The following is an 18,154-nucleotide window of genomic DNA, read 5'->3' as shown; positions in this document are numbered from 1 at the left end:
GTGTCAAGTTTTATAAAAAAGAACGGATTAGTCTGTAGTTTTTTATGTACTGTATTTACAAAATGTAAACGCTGTAAATAGTAAATGATCATGCCAAAACATACTTATGGATGTTTTAAAAAGATGCTAGACATAATTAGCATATAGCTTGAATAAAATGTAATTACTGTTTTTATTATCATAATAACAGTAAATGTTAGTTTATCTCAATAATAAATAAAATAATGTCTAGTTAATTCCCATGGTTCTTCTTTAAAAAAAAAAACTTTCTATTGACTCTTCTTTCTAAAACTAAAAAGATTTTTTAACTTCAAATGAGTCTTTCTTTCACTGTCATAATTTCTATAGTTTTTTACAAAAAGCCTTTGATTTCACCCCCTTTAAATCCTTATAATATTTTTATTTTTTATGATAGATAAAATATAATATAATTGAAAGATTTTCATTTTATGTACTGAAAAAAAATCTATTTAAATAATAGTTAATAAAAGAAAAAAAAATTAAAAGAAGCAAAATGACATTCCTAATTTTAAATGCCACTATTTCCTTAACAAAGTGCATCGCTTTTTCAGGACTATTATAACAGCTGATATAGTCATATGCTAATTAAATAAATAATGTATTAAGAAATGTGTAATTTATCTTAATGTAATGTAGTTTTATGTAAGGTTTCATGTGAATAACCTATTTCTACTAATTATAGTGGGGGGAAAATTAAGTAGCATCTGTCTGAGTTTGTGAGTAATGAATGTGAGTAATGACAAATAACAAAAGCAAAAAAATTGAATAAGGTTCACATTTTTTAGAATATCTATCAATTTAAATTAAATTTGAAGCCTTACATGAATAGATTGTTTATCAAAACAAGTGAAAGTATTTTTTCAGTTTCCCTTACAAGCAACATTTTGCTCAGTCTCCAAAAATCACTCAACGTGTAACACAATCTGTATCAGTATCAGTGGGATGCAATTTTGGTGTCCAATTCCAATATTTCCCTATACAACATTGGAATAAAAACACGGCATCAACTTACATCACATAATCTACATTATCTCCTTTAAATGGATACACTTTCAGTGCATCAGAATAAAATATATTTCAGTCATTTTTGTCACTGAAAGACCAAAAAAGTTAAGTACTTTTACTGCCAGCCCAAATATGCAAATTAGATCATTTGTACTGTGTATAGCTAGTACTCATAAACCACATGTGGCAAACTGTAATAAAATGGACAGCAATTAGCAAGCAAATGCTAATTACCAGCTATTGTTAAGAGCCCTGGAAAAACAGCAATGACAAATACTGTAATTAACATATTCACTTTTATTTTAGATCATGAGTCAGTCAGAAAAGAGCTGCTCTCCTCGACCCAGAGGCAATGAAGACCAAAATCACATTGCCTTAGAGGAGTCCATCTGTGCATCAGTGCCCAAGTCTAATTTACAGGAAGTATATACCAGCTCACTTTCGACCAGTTCGGCCCTCCAGTGCCTAGAGGAGGTAAAAAAAAATCTTGCCAAATCACAGCTTCACCTGGGACTTTTGATTGTGCGGGTAAAAAAAACAAAGCTATTACAGTCAAAACTACTCCCTATAATCTCCTGCTACACTAATGTACTGTACTTATCCCAGAGTTTCACTAGTATGTGGATACCTTCAAGGTAGAATGTTTTCTCAATATGCCAGAGCCATGATTAATACTGGAAAACTCTTGCAGATAGGTCAGAACTGTACTGGAGATGCAGCAATAACTCCCATCCGAGTTTCTGTAATGTAGCTATAGGGGTGTTGGTAACCAATTATGTGGACAGATGCCACAGCCAGATACAGTATGCCTTTTCAGCACGTTGGCTCAAGTTATCAGTCGATTTTCAAGGATCAGGCATTTCACTGTGGATGTTTATTTGTTGATTCCAGTAGGCATGAGCCACCTCGGCCAGCATCGCCATACATAGATGTACAGCCTTCTTTAAAAAAGATTTTCAAGTATTGTCATAACCATACTGTGCTTGAGGTCTCCTGTAATTGTTCATCAGTTTTACAATATAATTTACAAGAAATTTTACTATAAGTCCCATTTTGACCTGAACGCCCCTTCACTGGGTGCCCCAGTGGCTTTAGCCAAGTCTTTTGATTTTATGGCAATGCGAAATTAGTAGAGTGTATAATTACTTTGCAAGTCAAAAATGTAAAACCACTAACAAAATGTGTTATCACATCATCTCACCTCTGTCTTACTCATTAGGGATACAGTTACCTTTTAAAAGATTAAACATGATATTTATATTGTGGCGTTTTTACGCCGGAAAGAATGCTGGAGAGACGAGTGAGCTTATTTGCTGCCCAATGCAAATGGCTGGGAGTATTTTATTTAGCAATGGCACGAATAGCACACACAACCACTTCCCACCATTACTAACACACCTAAAAACATACACACATACCCTGGCCGAAGCCACTAACCCAAACACCTTTTCCCAACAGGGTGAACACATAACAGTCCCATTCCGCAAAGCATGATGGTTCCCAAGCGAACCCCGCCCACGGAACCCCGATAAGGAGCCAGACGGTCCCGGTGGAGCACGACCAATCGCGACCGCCCCGTCAACTGCACCCGGTAGACCACCTCAGAGAGCTGTGCAACGACCGTGCAGGGGCCCACCCAGTGCGACATAAGCTTAGGCGAAAGCCCCCTTTTCCTTCCGGGGGAATACACCCAAACCTGCTCCCCAGTAGTAAAGTTCCGCCCCCGGCTGTGAGTATCGTACACGCGGCGCTGCTTAACCCCGGCGTCCGCCAAGTGTCTACGCGCCAACTCGTGGACATGGCACAGTTTGTCTTTCAACGAAAAAAAATAATCCAAACCCGGTTCCGTGGGTAAATCCACTTGTGGAGGGGGCCCGAACACCAGATCCACAGTCGTGCGCAACTCGCGACCGAACATTAACGCAGCTGGCGTCAGTTGTGAGGACTCCTGCACTGCTGTACGATAAGCCCAAAGCACGAGAGGCAAATGCTCGTCCCAATCCTTCTGCCGGTCGCTGGTAAGCACGGCGAGTTGGGTGGTGAGTGTTCGGTTGAATCGTTCCACAAGGCCGTCACTTTGTGGATGCAGGGGCGTGGTGCGGGTCTTTTTCACCCCGAGGCGCTCGCACACCGCCGCAAACACCTCCGCCTCGAAGTTACGCCCCTGATCGCTGTGCAACTGCTCCAGGGCGCCGAATCGGCTGAACACCTCATCCACCAGCACTCGAGCCGTGGTGAAAGCGCTCTGATCAGGAACAGCAAACGCCTCCGGCCACTTGGTGAAATAATCCATTGCCACCAGCACATACCGATTCCCGCGATCGGAGATGGGGAACGGCCCCAGAATGTCCACGCCCATACGTTCCATGGGCGCCCCCACCCGAAAGTCTTGCAAGGGTGCTCGTGAGCGCTGGGTAGGGCCCTTCTTTGCCGTGCAGACGTCGCATCTGTGAACAAAAAGTTCACTATCAGTATGCCAGTAGAACCGAGCACGCAACCGACGCAGTGTTTTAGTTACCCCGAAGTGTCCCGAACCTGCATGCCCATGAACCATCCCCAGTACACATGCCCACAAAGTCCACGGCACCAGCAGCTGAAAAGATTCGCCAGCGCCACACGGCCGTTCCCATTGCCGGTAGAGTAAACCCCCCCGCAACGCTAGTCGGTTAAACTGCGAGTGGAGAGCTTTTTCCTCTGGTCCCAGGTGGGCAACAGCGGCATAATCCGGTCTCTGGCCCGCGTTAACCCAACCTAATACCCGCTGCAGCGCCGGGTCCTTCTCCTGCTCGACCATTAGCTGATCGCAGTCCATCTGTGGCACAGGCGAAACGACCACAGGCGATGGTTTAGGTGACGCAGTAGCCCGGCTGCACGCCGGCTCGGACGGCCGATTACGACGGGGGCTTCGGGAGACTGCGCAGGGAGAATGTTCTGATTCACGGGGGTCGGGGAGTGTTCGATGTCGTTACCGCCCACACGATCTTCAACCCGCTCGCAGTGTCGACAACGCTCTTTGCTGCACGGCCGGCGGGATAACGCATCGGCGTTTGCATGCAATTTACTCGCTCGGTGCTGAATGGTAAAGTCATAGTCCTGCAACCGCTCGAGCCTGCGCGCTAACTGCCCCTCGGGCTCTTTAAAACTGAGCAGCCACACCAGCGAAGCGTGATCGGTCCGCAGCAAGAATGATTGCTCGTATAAATACGGCCTAAAGTGTATAAGGGCCGCGACGACTGCTAGCAGCTCGTGCCGCGTGACGCAGTAATTCTTCTCCGGCCCAGACAACGCGCGGCTGAAGTAAGCGACAGCACGCTCTTTGCCCTCGGAAACCTGAGACAGGACGGCCCCCAGCCCTACATCGCTCGCGTCCGTGTCGAGAATAAACGTACGAGCTATATCAGGAAATTCGAGAACGGGCGACGTAACCAGAGCTTCCCGTAACCGAGTGAACGCACGCGCTTGCTCCCTGTCGCAGCGAAACGGCTGGTTCTTTCTCGTGAGTGCGTGCAGCGGGCTGGCGATCGTGGCAAAATCCCTCACAAACCGGCGATAGTACGACGCTAACCCGAGAAAGGTGCGTAGCTGCGACACATTTGACGGTTCCGGCCAATTCTGTACCGCAGCAATGTTGGCTGGATCGGTGGCAATCCCTTGCGCGCTAATCACGTGTCCCAAAAAGACAGTCTCTTGCCGCAACAACTGGCACTTTTTGGGATTGAGCCGCAAATTCGCCCGCCGGATAGCTAGAAACACCTCTCGTAGGTTAGCTAGCGCGACCGCAAATTCCTTGTCGTGCACCAGTAAATCGTCTAAGTAGACGACACAACGGTTGCGAGGGATATCCGCTTATACTCTCTCCATCAATCGTTTGAACGTAGCTGGAGCGTTGCAGAGGCCGAACGGCATGCGCCGAAATTGCCATAGCCCTTGCCCGATCGAGAACGCGGTTTTGGGTCGTGCTTCCGGGGCGAGCTCTACTTGCCAGTACCCGCTACGCAAATCCAACGAGCTAAACCACGCCGAGCCCACAACGTGTTCCAGCGCATCATCTATTCGCGGTAACGGATAAGAATCTTTGCGCGTCATCTCGTTTAACCGCCGGTAGTCCACACAAAACCGCCACGATTCATCCTTTTTACGCACCAGTACAACTGGTGAAGACTACGGTCCGGACGCTGGCTCTATGACGCCCGAGTCGGCCATCTCACGCAGCTTCTGCTCGGCTATAGCTCGTTTAGCTAACGGGAGGCGTCTCGGATGTAACCAAACAGGAGCGGCGTTACCCGTATCAATACTGTGCTGCACCAAATTGGTATGAGTGCACTCGCGCTCATCTACCGCGAAAATATCCGCGAACTCGTGCAAAAGGGACTTCACGGCGTCGGTCTGCGTCTGATTTAGCCCCACACTGCTACGCCGCAAAAGCTCGGCCATTATTCTCGCTCGTTCGGATGTTTACATGGCGCGTCCACCGGAAGTTCCGCCCCCTGGAGTCCCGTCCGCGAGATTCAGTACCGCACCCCACCTTTCCAAAATGTCTAACCCCAAGATACAATCATCCTCAATGTCTGCCACAAAGAATGGGTGAGAAAGAATGATTGCACCTACTTGTATTCGCACTGTGCGACAGGCCCGTATCCTCATATAACTCCCGACACGGTGCGAATGTTCACGGCCGGGTCCGGCAGCACACAACCGCGCTCTCTTCGCTCCAACAATCCCCCGCGCAGCAGCGAAACTGTAGAGCCGGTGTCTACGAGCGCCCGTAGCGAAACGTTGTCCAGGCCGCAGTCCATGTAGACCCCCGCGCGATTTCCGTCACGTCCCGACCGGAAGTTAAATCCGGCAGTTGGGGAAACAAAGATGGCTGCGGGAGGCGGGTTCCCCTCGGCGCCCCCCGAAGCTAGTTTAACAGCTGCTGGGGTACGCTGTCCTCCGGACGGAGAACGTTGCAGCGGTAGTCTGGCGGTCCCTGGCCTCGGCGTCGTCGCGGAAACTCGGGGGCTGGGTCCAGGCCTAGCCGCGACGGGTAGCCCTGTCCCCAGCTAGGTTCACCTACCCAGCGGCCGCGAGCCACCGAAGATCGCTCGGCTCTCTCGCCACGGTGTTCAACCAAGATGGGCTCGGCGCGTTCAGCCTCGCGCAGCGCCTCGGACAGGGACGCCGGTGCCGCTAACCGGAGGTGCTCGCGAAGCCGGTACGGCCGGATTCCCCGAAGGAACGCACGACAAGCTAGCTCTTCTTGCTGACCGTGTTCGAATTCCGGGTAGCCCTGGCGTGCGAGAGATCGCAGGTCCATTGCAAACGCCCCCAGTGGCTCGGAGGCACGCCGCTCGCGGGTCGCCAGCTCCTCGCCCGCGGCCTCCTTACGGTCCCCGCAACTTCGCCCAGTCCTCCCGCTCATCAGCGCGCCGGGGACCAGCCCCCGAATTTGGCGGCTAGCTCCACTTGACCGAGGAACGCGTGGGGCTCAACGGCGCCGTTGTAGGAAGGCAGCCGCACTTCGCCTCGCTGGCTGACGGCGCGCGGTGCTGTAGCTTGCTTCGGTGCCTGCGCTGCGTCACCGTAGGACTTCTTCCCGAGGTCCAGGGCCGGAACCTCCACGCCTCCACTCCGCTCAGGTCGTCGCCCTTTGCTTGCGCTTGCCCCGTCAGGGAGGGTTTTCCTCCTCCTCAGTTGTTCTGCTACTCGGCGGCCTGCCTAAATCTTCCGGATGTCCTCCGGCGTGCGCTCTAACCCGCGACTCTCCATCCCACTTGTGACACCAATGTGGCGTTTTTATGCTGGAGAGACGAGTGAGCTTATTTGCTGCCCAATGCAAATGGCTGGGAGTATTTTATTTAGCAATGGCACGAATAGCACACACAACCACTTCCCACCATTACTAACACACCTAAAAACATACACACATACCCTGGCCGAAGCCACTAACCCAAACACCTTTTCCCAACAGGGTGAACACATAACAGTCCCATCCCGCAAAGCATGATGGTTCCCAAGCGAACCCCGCCCACGCCACAATATAATAATTGATATGAATCTGTTTAATGACAATTAATATATATATATATATATATATATATATATATATATATATATATTTATTTTTTTTTTAACATCCCGCACTGCTACGGTCTTTTTAAACATTTTTCTTCACGGGAGCCTACTAAATAATCAGTTTAGAAGTAAAAAAAAAAAAAATGCAATAATGCCTTATGCACACACATAAAATCAAACTTAAATCAGGCTTAAATCAAACTTCACTCATGCACACACATATGAAACACTTGCATACACATATATGAAACACTCACACATACATACATACTACTAACTGCTCAAACAACTACATATGAAATGCGCACGCACACACACACACACATACATACTTTCCACACACATACAGTACATACTTTCCACGCGCATACATACAGTACATACTTTCTACACACACACACACACACACATACTTTCCGTGCACGCGCACAAAGCGAACTGTAGCGGTGTATGGAAAGAGTGAACAACGGATCTTCAACGGAAAAGGGAATGAATCATTTCCTATAAGTCATTACATATCACTGGAGTGTGAAAAAATTTAACTCGAAAAAATTTTTAGATTTTTATTATAATTATTATCGAGGATGACATCATATAAATAGGACACAATAATTTACATTTTAATTTAATTTAGAAACCATTCATATTATATAGGCTAGTAATCTGTAAAAATAAATAAATACATCTCCGTACATCATGTAACTTAATCCAGTAATTTATTCGTAAGTTATAAACGTTTCAATATGTCATATATTTAATGGTATCAGTTTTTGTTTTAATAAATATTCTATAGGCTATTTAATTCCCGTAAAATTTCCACAGCAGCAGCGACAGATATTCAAGGTGCTTGTGTTACCATGGTAACGCAAAGAGGAAGTGACGTTGCATGGTGTTCTGAATGGTGGAAGTTTGTAGAGTGAAGTTCCCTTATCAGACATTTCCTGCGCAGGGAGTAGGGTGTAGGGAGTAGTAATTTCATGTACAGTCATGGCCAAAAGTTGAGAATTACATAAATATTGGAAATTGGAAAAGTTGCTGCTTAAGTTTTTATTTTTCATATACTCCAGAATGTTTTAAGGGTGATCAGATGAACTGCATAGTCCTTCTTTGCCATGAAAATTAACTTAATCCCAAAAAAACCTTACCACTGCATTTCATTGCTGTCATTAAAGGACCTGCTGAGATCATTTCAGTAATCGTTTTGTTAACTCAGGTGAGAATGTTGACGAGCACAAGGCTGGAGATCATTATGTCAGGCTGATTGGGTTAGAATGGCAGACTTGACATTTTAAAAGGGTGATGCTTGAAATCATTGTTCTTCAATTGTTAACCATGGTGACCTGCAAAGAAACGCGTGCAGCCATCATTGCTTTGCATAAAAATGGCTTCACAGGCAAGGATATTGTGGCCACTAAGATTTCACCTAAATCAACAATTTATAGGATCATCAAGAACTTCAAGAAAAGAGGTTCAATTCTTGTTAAGAAGTCTTCAGGGCGTCCAAGAAAGTCCAGCAAGCACCAGGATCGTCTCCTAAAGAGGACTCAGCTGCGGGATCAGAGTGCCACCAGTGCAGAGCTTGCTCAGGAATGGCAGCAGGCAGCGCATCTGCACGCACAGTGAGGCGAAGACTTTTGGAAGATGGCCTGGTATCAAGAAGGGCAGCAAAAAAGCCACTTCTCTCCAAAAAAAAACCATCAGGGACAGATTCATCTTCTGCAGAAAGTATGGTGAATGGACTGAATAAACAATTTTGCCCAAGAACCCAGCCATGAATAGAGAATGGTACCAAAACACCCTCCAACAGCAACTTCTTCCAAAAATCCAACAACAGTTTGGTGAAGAACAATGCATTTTCCAGCACGATGTCACGAATCGGGTGTATTGGCATATGTTGATCGCCCTGGGCGGAGAGAGCAGGCATAAAGGCAGAGGGGTAGTTAACCAAAAAGAGTCTTTTAATAAGGGTTGTCACAGAAATAATAAAGACACAAAACAAACAAAGGAACAAACTCAAACAATACTTAATAGAATGGGATTAAACATGGGCTCTCTGGCAGGACACAGACAAAGGGACACCAACAGGCACTAATACCTGTTACACTACGTTTAAGATTGGTAGCGAAACACAGGCTGAAGGGTGCCTAACACACGTCCTGTGGCGAAACACAGGCAGAAGTATGACTAACACACGTCCTGTGGCGAAACACAGGTAGACGGATGCCTAACACACGTCCTGTGGCGAAACACAGGCAGAAGGACGACTAACACACGTCCTGTGGCGAAACACAGGCAGAAGGACGACTAACACACGTCCTGTGGCGAAACACAGGCAGACGGACGAAACACGTAACAGGACACACAAATTACACTTGGAGCTGAAACAGGACACAACAAGACAAGGCACCCGACAAGACGGGAGAGACGGGAGACAAGTAGAGACGGGAGACACGTAGAGAAACAGAGAGACTAGGGGAGACACGGGGAAACTAGGGAAGACTAGGGGAGACTAGGGGATAAACAGGTTTATAAGTTTTCCTCTTTTTTTTTAATTAAGGTGGAGACAGTCAACCTACTGTAGAACTAGCTCTGGTGTACTGATCGCGCATCAGATTCAGCCAGGGACTGAGAAAAAAGACAAAATAATTTGTTTTAACATATTGGATAAAATGTATTGTTTTGGTAATTAGGGTATCTAAGTCATTTAAAAATAAATAAATAAATAAATATTTAGATTCTGAACAGTCCAATTACTATGAGGTGGTTGTTTGCACCAATGTGGAGACAGTTCTGTTTGGAACATCAGAGAAGTGACAGGTATAAGAAAAATACTTATCGGGTTAAGGTCAGGATTTTGTATATGTATGTATATATATATATCGAAGGGTCTAAAAGGCTGTCTGTGGTTTCTAAGTTTATTTGGGTGCATATGATGGCCTGTATTGGGAAGGATGGCATTACTCTCACTCATCTCAGTGAGAGTGACAGTAGCTTGTCGGTGTCTGTGAGCTGTTTCCTCCGAATATGACAAGCTACTCTGTCACACAGCATGACAAACAGTTGAAGATCTTGCGGCTGGTTTTACATATCATGAAGGAAGCAATTGTTAATCTTTATCCGCTCTGGTTGTTTTCTGTCATGTACTAAACATTAACTGGCAAGTAAAATTCCAAACTGGCAAATAACCAAAATAGAATAAAACTGGGTAAAAAAAAATGTTACCTTATGTTGTGTTTGTTTTTGGCTCGCACTTATAATGTTCCATAATGTTGGAGCATTTTATCTCATTAGAAATCCACAATAATACATATATTATCATATACTGTATAACATAGTAGATCTTTTTTAAACAACTTCAGAACTTGTATTTGCTGTGTACGTACGTCCTGCAGGCCTCATTTACTTAAGTTTATACCACTTGTTTTTTAGTGGAAAAACATTATATAGATGTTATTTTGACTACAATATATATACCAAGTTGAAACCAATTTTTTATTTATTACAGTGTACTTCACTGAAATGTTTACCAAAGTAACTTTTTTAAAACAAGTAAAAAATTTTTTAAATGTTGCACGACTTTTTTGTTCCTGGTTAAAATTGACCGGTTAATTGATTTATTTAAAAAACAAAAGCCTAAATATACACAGGGAAAACGTAACTATATTACAAATATAATCCGCACTGCATGAACATATTTACAATTTTAAAGAAGCCCTGCTGTCATTTCTAGGAGCCTCCCACTTCCCCTGTTTTTCTCACCATCATCCGGTTTGCTTGTGTACACTTGCATCTTCCAGGCATAAGATGTCTTCACATCACATCCTGTTCATATCTTTATAACGTATTTATATGGTTTGTTTGTAGTGCCCTAAAACGATGAAATGCTCATTAACAGTAATGTCAGGACATGGTTTGTAAATTATTGGCAGGTGCTCCACCCACTTCTGCCAAACTTCCCAGCTTGTGTCATTGACTTCGGGCTGCTCTTGTGTGGCGGTCATCGAAGCAAATCACACGTGACAGGATATGGAACTTCTGCAAAGACATTGTAGCGTAAAAATTGCCTGACCAGGGTTCGCATCCCATAAGCTGGATGCTGATTCGTTGCGGGATCTGTAGACACAAAATCAACACACCCATGTAGGCTTTAATATTCACTTGATCTACCTCCTTCCAGGTTTTTCCATAAACCCTTCTCCCCACCAGGTTTGTCATGTTCATGACAATGGTTACAATGGGGTCCATGAGGAAAAGTTGAAAATAGGACTTGATGTTATCCACTCGGGATATGGCATATCGGGTTAGTGTTAGGTTCCATTTTTTGACCGAAAGGAGACCACAACTTCAGCTGGGTCTTCTTCCTCACCAGTGTCTTCCTCCTCTTCTGCGTTATCCTCAACCTCTGACTCTTCCTCCTTTAAACCCTCCTCACTGTCAACCTGGCTTCTCTCCTTCTCATCACTGTCATTGTCAAGTATAATTCCAGAGCTTCATGTGCAGTCTATTGTGCTGACAAAGACTGAACTGTGAGTGAGGCCTCAAAAAGCTTTGTATAACAAAGTAATGATTGCAACAAGGTTGCAGTTTTGTTTTTCAACAGGTGTGGCAAAAGTTTTTTATATTGTGTTAGTGTGCGCATGCATGTTTGTGTGTCGCCTTAAAGATACCTCCATGTTTAGGTGTGGGAAAGGAGTGTAGAAATGTGCTTAAACTCTATTTTTATACATTAATTGTAGTCTTACCCATTTATGTCCAATGACCGGTCATTTTTGACCAGGAACATCATGAGTGTATAAAAGTTTCATAAAACACACAAATGTTTATCAAAATATGTATTTTATGTGTTTAAATGCCATGTGCAAACAAAGTCATTAAACCTCAAGAAAAATGGATAAAATTTACTGCACATTTTTAAAATAGAAACCTAAAAATCGGTAAATCGGTCAGATTTGACTGGAACACAGCATGAGGGTTAAAAAATGTTAAGACACATTTAAAAAATTTACATTTTCTTTTTTCAACTTTGACTTGATGATGCATCACTTATTTTTATTATCTTTTTTATTTTGTCAACTTTATTATTCAGTTATTGATTTTAAGGACAATTTATCTTTACTACATAAAGAATTGTGTAAAATAATTCACTGTGACAAAATATAGCTTGTATGTAAGGGTATTAATTTTGCTTTCATGTGGTAGATGGCAGTTTGTCTTCACTGTAAAAACAAAATTTAATAGAAGCAATTTAATAAAAGCTTTTATTTGAATTTATCTTGGGATATGCGTTAATAGTAACAAATCGACAAAGTTAAAATATATACACAAAAAAATAAGCGTTACAGTTTTTTTTCAAATTAAAAATCTTACTTTGCAAATATAAAATAAAAATATGTCACTATTTTTATTGTTACTAATTAATGTTACAAAGGTTTATTTTTAGTACTTAAGTGATACTATGTAATACAATATTTATCAGTCAAAACAATCAGTGCTGTTTGGAATTTTACTTACAGTGATACAAAAAGTGCTTTTAGACCCACACTGCACAACACCTAGGTGGCAGTATTAGACAGATGAAGGAATACTTACATGAAATTGGATTTTTAAAACATGCACATTGTTCTGTTCATATCACTTTGTTTTAATTGTCACAGACCATATGTAGTTTAAACATAAAATGGTTCACTATCATAATATTCTTTTGGTAATAATGCATTTATTAACTCATGGGGCGTAGTTTTTTGGCCTTATCATCATTCTGACAGTTTTAAAAGTTTGCCTGGTGCTGGTCAGATAGAAGTCACTGGGCTTATTGGGCCATGTGCTCCAGAAGATGCCATCTCGCTTCCCTGTATACTTCTTGTTGTAGTATTTTCCATTGAGGTTAGCTGACATACAAGTGTTGAACCACCAGCCTGCACCATAATAAGCACCACAATTTCCTGACGGGTACAAATCATTGTCCCTGTCCCATGTAGTAAAAAACATCTGATCGTGGTTGTAGTCCTTGTCAATATGCAGGGCATTACCAGCAGTCCCTGAGTATTCACTTATGGCCAGACGGTATTTAAGGAATTCATTTGATACGTAAAAATGGTTGTACTTCGCATACTCACGCACACCCTGGAAGTCCTCAAGCTCAATTCGCAGTACCATGTCTCTGGTCCTGGTGAGCAGATGTATACGGTCATTTCCAAGCCAAAACTCCCCATGCGGGTTCCCAAACCCATTCTTATAGTCAGCCCAGGTGCGGTTGAAATCCACACTGCCATTGATTCGGTGCTGCACAACAGTCCACCCACCACCATTGGACTCCATTTCACAGAAAACATCAAAGGTCCCATTTTTCGGATCAGGCGTAATCTTATAGACTCCACTCTTCATCTGCTTCATGGAACTGTAGTCTGAACAGTCTCTAGGTGCTAGAGCTATGATACCTAAAATAAGATGAAGACAGGGAAGTCAGATTGGGATCATTAATTTTAGGGTTATTTATGGGCAATCTATGGTCAATTACTATTATGACTCAATATTGTATGACAATAGTATTGTTTTAAGTATTGCAGCAACTTTTTTTTTCTTTTCTGCTTTTGAAAGCAATTAGAAAAAAATAAATAGAAAAGCTATTAAATTAAAAATTAGAAATTGTCAAAAGTTTCAAATTAAAATAAAAAAATATTTGCATACAATAGTTGCTGTTTTTGAAAGATATTTTATATTTAGAAATATTTTGTGTTAGTTTATGACTTTTGTGTGGTAAAATAGATTGAAACTTACCTAATGGTCCTCTTACCTGAGGACATGCGTTTGAGCAGCTGCTGTTCAACTTGGTGATTATTTCACTGATGTTGTCTACCCTTTTGTCCACCATTTCATTAACTTTCTCTATGTTAATGTGTTTGAGCTGCTCCATCTGTCCCTGTAGGTCTTTAATCTGTGTGTAAGCATTCTTCAGTTTAATGGACATCTTGGTAATCTTCACTTGCATCTCTTGGATGTCATTGATTGAACTCTCGTTTCTAAGTGGTGTAGTCCCGCCATCTCTTCTCTGTTGTGTCTGTACACTGTCACTTTGAAAACTGCAGCTCATGCAGGCACTCTTCAGTTGCTTCACTGTCTCCTTCATGTGCTGTAGCTCTGTCATGGCCTTCTTCAGTAGCTGAAACTGCTTGGGCAGCTGGATGGTGAGAGTAGGGAAGGTGATCTGGTAGGGGCACTCCTCTTCATTTTCGCACTGGCCAGCAGTTTTCAGCTTCACCTGGGAGCAGCTCTCAGGGGGCGATGTCTTCTCCAGACTCCCAGAAAAAACACTAACCACAGCTTCAGACCCCAGATGTGTAGCTATGAGCACGATATACACGCACAGGTGCATGATATTGTGCAGTCAAGAAGTGTGAGCTGAGTAAGAGAGAGAATGAGAAAAGTGGCTCTGCTCAAGTCAGCAGTGATATAAATACAAGAGCAGTGAGGAAGATAGGGGAATGGTGGGTGGGGTAATACAATTGCATAAGAACTAGAAAAAGCTGAAATGGGAAAATAATGTTAGTCAGAAAGCTCCTCCTTTTCCTCACAACACAGATACACTACAGAGTTCAGAATACCAACAATTATAACAGTTTACCTTTAATATATGTTACAGTGTCTAAAAGTCTGTTTTTATTTTTATTTTTTCAGTGTTTTTCTCCCTAATTTAGACATGTTCAATTCCTCCCCGTCACTAGAGACTCCTACATTAAGGCTAGTACCACCACTCAGTCAGGAGGGCCAAAGATCAAATGTTTCCTCCAAACCACGTGACGCCAGCTGACCACATTTTTTTGAACTGCTCGCTCACGCACTGTTATGGGCAGCGTAACACACTCGGAGGACATCGCTTTCTGCTCCTTCCACTTGCATGAGCTTACAGAAGCCCCTGATTGGCTGTAAAGTCGTGATTAATGTAAGCACTAAGTACCTCTCCTTCCACCCCTCTGAGAGAGCTCGGGCAATCAGCTCTCTAGAGCTCTGGCTGCGAGAGGTTACAGCATCACCCGGGAGTCAAACTCGCGATGATAGGGCAAGCACTTTACCACTCCGCCACTCGGAGGCCCGCACTGGAGCCATTTAATCTCATCTGTATTCAACTGCTAAATGTAAAGCTTTCATGACTTTTTAATGCAAAAATTGAAAATATTCAGAAGCAACTAACAACAGTGTGTAATACACAGTATACAAGTATACTTTTTCAGCGTTGCAGTTGGCCGGTTGTATTTGTTTGGCTGTTGAGTTCAAATTTTTAAAAATCTTTAAAAATCTTTGTTCTCCCTGTTTGGTAGTTGTCACCATGATGGGTAATGGAATTGCCTATGAGGAAATTAGGGAGGAAATTAGGGAAAGTCAATTGCCCAATCAATATCAGTGCAGACAAGCATATATTCACTCACTCACACACTAAAATGTTCAAAAGGAAATTTGGAAATGCCACTTGCCTAATGGAAATGCCTGTTTTACATTTGGACTGTGGGAGGAAACCCATCAAGAGAGAACTTGATGCACACAGGCCTGAAGTGGTAATCAAACCAGAGGTGCGAGGCTAGCATATGACACCATGTTGTCCCATCGTTCTGTCTGAATGTTTATTGGAAATCAACTCCTGGTTATCTTGCAACTTTAATCTTTACAACTTTTCTTACTATTAAACTCAATAGTGAGTTGTTGGGACTACATCTAAATTTTTTATTTCAAGATAAATTAATTTTAAATCAACTCAGAATGAAGTGTGCTCTTACTTTGCCCCATATTCTAACCTTGAGTGTTCAAATGTGATCTTCCTTCAGGCCAATCATGATGATCCTTTGAAATTTTGAATTTTTAGCTTTATAGCTTTCAGACAAATCACATTCACAATTGTTTTGTTTGTAATTTCAGTATATGTATCTTATAATGTGGTTTTTTATTTTTACATTGTTCTCAGCTTTTCTTGGTGGATATAATTAGTGGAGATAAAATGGCTCAACTAAAGGCCACCTTCAATTTGCTGCATGACACTGTACGAAGGTAAGAGCTGCATCATTCAGTGTAACGTCTTTGCCAGCAACCCACCCATTATAGTTCTAGCCATTATGTAGCAGTCAGCATGTTCTGTTTAGAACATTAGTTTTCTCTTTTTAATCAACTATAAATTAAAGTGTTTGTTAAAGTGATAATCTATCACTTAAATTAAACTTGGTTTTAATTTGTTCATTCATTACTAGATTTTCCCGCAACTTTGTTCCCGTAGAAGTTAATTGCACACTCATACTGTTAGAGCATTTTAAAAAATGTACACCATCTGTTGATTTTTGGAATGAATTAAAATTTTTACATTCCACCGTGAGGTGCAGAATGAAGGTGTGAGATCCCGTTTATTGAGTAGATTTCAACTACACATTCATAAGCACATATCAAATAAAAAATTACAGAGCCATCTGTTGACTTTTGAGATATTTCAAGGTTGATTTTTTATGGTATAAGGGTGAAATGTTTTCCATTTAAATTTTAAATTAGAATATCTTCTCTTCTTGTGGGCCAAAAACACCTGTGAAAACTACATTAAAATTCATTCAGTAGTTTTTACATGATGCATGCACAGACAGACAAGTAGACAAAAATAGAGAAAACATCTAGATGTGTTTTATTACTCATCTTATGTCCCCCCAAATTATTTTGTCATAAATATCTTCAATGTACAGACATGCCAACTTTACAGTTATATTATATGTATAGGTTGGGTGAAACATTTGTTACATTCCTTAAGTTCTTTTCTAATGATGGAGGACTGCTTCATATAATAGTATACAGTTGAGAAAAAGTAATGGCTCTTAGTTGCATATCAAGGTGTCCACCAGATAAGGATGGGTTCCCTTTTGAGTGTGGTTACTCTCATGGTCTCTTCCATCACTGGGAGTGCTATAGCTTATTAGGGATCTTAATCTACATCCATAGCCATATTTTATAAACCTGCTTTTGTGATAATGTTTACTCTTTATTAAAACTGATGTCAAAATCAAACCTAATTGAAATATTTTGAAGTTTTCAGTTAGCATATAAAGAAAAGTTACGTGTTTAGATGGTTTCACTTGAAATCCATCTTTTTAGATTTTTACTTTAGCTATAGATCATCTAGAGAGCATCTGGAGACAAGCACCTGCGTGGAAAAAATACCAGGATTCAGTTGTTAATAGGATTCTTTCCTCTCAGCTCTCAGGAGTCTGAGCTGAAACTACTGCAGGAAGAGGCTTGTTTCCATGCTGAGCTGAAGCTGCAGCAACAGGAGTTAGAGAAGGCTGAGCTGTTGGATGAGGGCCAGGATACGGATAGAAGCTGCACAAGAAAACAACTTTTACAGTTTCACAACAATCTCAGAGAGGCTGAAGAGCGAGAACACCAGATACAGTACAAGCTGGAGTGGTGGGAGGCTTTTCTTCTGAGTAACACTTGATATTCTTTAATCCTTGCATTTCATTATTTTATTAGTATTTTATAATGAATTCACCAAGATTACCCTCTTGCCATATTGTTAACACGCACCTGAATGCTTCAGACTTTGATCAGATAATTTTGATCATGTTTTACACAAAAACACATAAAAGAGGAGGTACTAACTTTTAAACATGACTGTATACAGGTATACCCGTTCCTGGAAGATCACATATTTCTTAGATAACATACCTAACCAAACATCATGAAGACCAGCAGCTATCATATACGGCCAAACTGTCAGTAAAGATTTATTTTAAAAACAAATTTTAAACACACATTGGAGCATGAGTCAATTTAAAAAAGAATACGGGACAATCACTTCTCACCTTTAACTGAGAAGTAAGCCTAAGGTCAGAGGTAACTCTGTACCTGATGCTACCACCAGCATGCTTCACTGTGGGGATTACGATGATGAGTTTTGGGTTTTTGCAAAATATGCTGAAGCTGGTTTGATAAAACCAGAAAAGTCTTTTCACCTGTTTGCTCAGTATCAGAAACCCTTTTGGTAAACCTAAAATAGACCACATTTATATGGCTCTATACTCTTCTATCCTTCAAGTCCAGAGTGGGT

At 42.2% G+C, this 18,154-nt stretch overlaps 2 protein-coding genes across 7 annotated transcripts in view; one reads left to right on the top strand and one right to left on the bottom strand.

The window, feature by feature from the left end:
- ccdc146 (coiled-coil domain containing 146) overlaps positions 1 to 18,154 on the top strand; it is a 56,875-nt gene that overhangs the window by 4,146 nt on the left and 34,575 nt on the right. For all 6 annotated transcript variants that reach the window (XR_008355591.1, XM_053475991.1, XM_053475981.1 and 3 more), the window contains exons 3-5: positions 1,333 to 1,500; positions 16,037 to 16,119; positions 17,302 to 17,511. Coding sequence is in view for 5 of the 6 variants with exons in the window: in XM_053475981.1 (XP_053331956.1) it covers positions 1,333 to 1,500; positions 16,037 to 16,119; positions 17,302 to 17,511 (461 nt within the window). In the remaining variant the exon portion in view is untranslated. The remainder of the gene's footprint in view (positions 1 to 1,332; positions 1,501 to 16,036; positions 16,120 to 17,301; positions 17,512 to 18,154) is intronic.
- Positions 12,328 to 14,529, bottom strand: fgl2a (fibrinogen-like 2a). The gene is made up of 2 exons (XM_053476027.1): positions 13,861 to 14,529; positions 12,328 to 13,520 (listed from the first exon to the last, which is right to left on the bottom strand). Exons 1-2 carry the CDS (start codon positions 14,453 to 14,455, stop codon positions 12,808 to 12,810), a joined length of 1,308 nt encoding a protein of 435 aa, XP_053332002.1. The 5' UTR covers positions 14,456 to 14,529; the 3' UTR covers positions 12,328 to 12,807.

The sequence above is a fragment of the Clarias gariepinus genome, chromosome 2 (genome assembly GCF_024256425.1).
Source record: "Clarias gariepinus isolate MV-2021 ecotype Netherlands chromosome 2, CGAR_prim_01v2, whole genome shotgun sequence".
NCBI lineage: Eukaryota > Metazoa > Chordata > Actinopteri > Siluriformes > Clariidae > Clarias > Clarias gariepinus.
Note: the sequence above shows the minus strand (reverse complement) of the source record. Positions and strands in the feature narration are given on the sequence as shown.

Bases quoted from the DNA above. Each gene is read 5' to 3' on its own strand.
- fgl2a (XM_053476027.1), bottom strand. From the start codon at position 14,455: ATGCACCTGTGCGTGTATATCGTGCTCATAGCTACACATCTGGGGTCT. The intron at 13,521-13,860 runs GTAAGTTTCAAT...ATCTTATTTTAG, and splicing joins TCAGGTAAGAGGACCATTAG to GTATCATAGCTCTAGCACCT.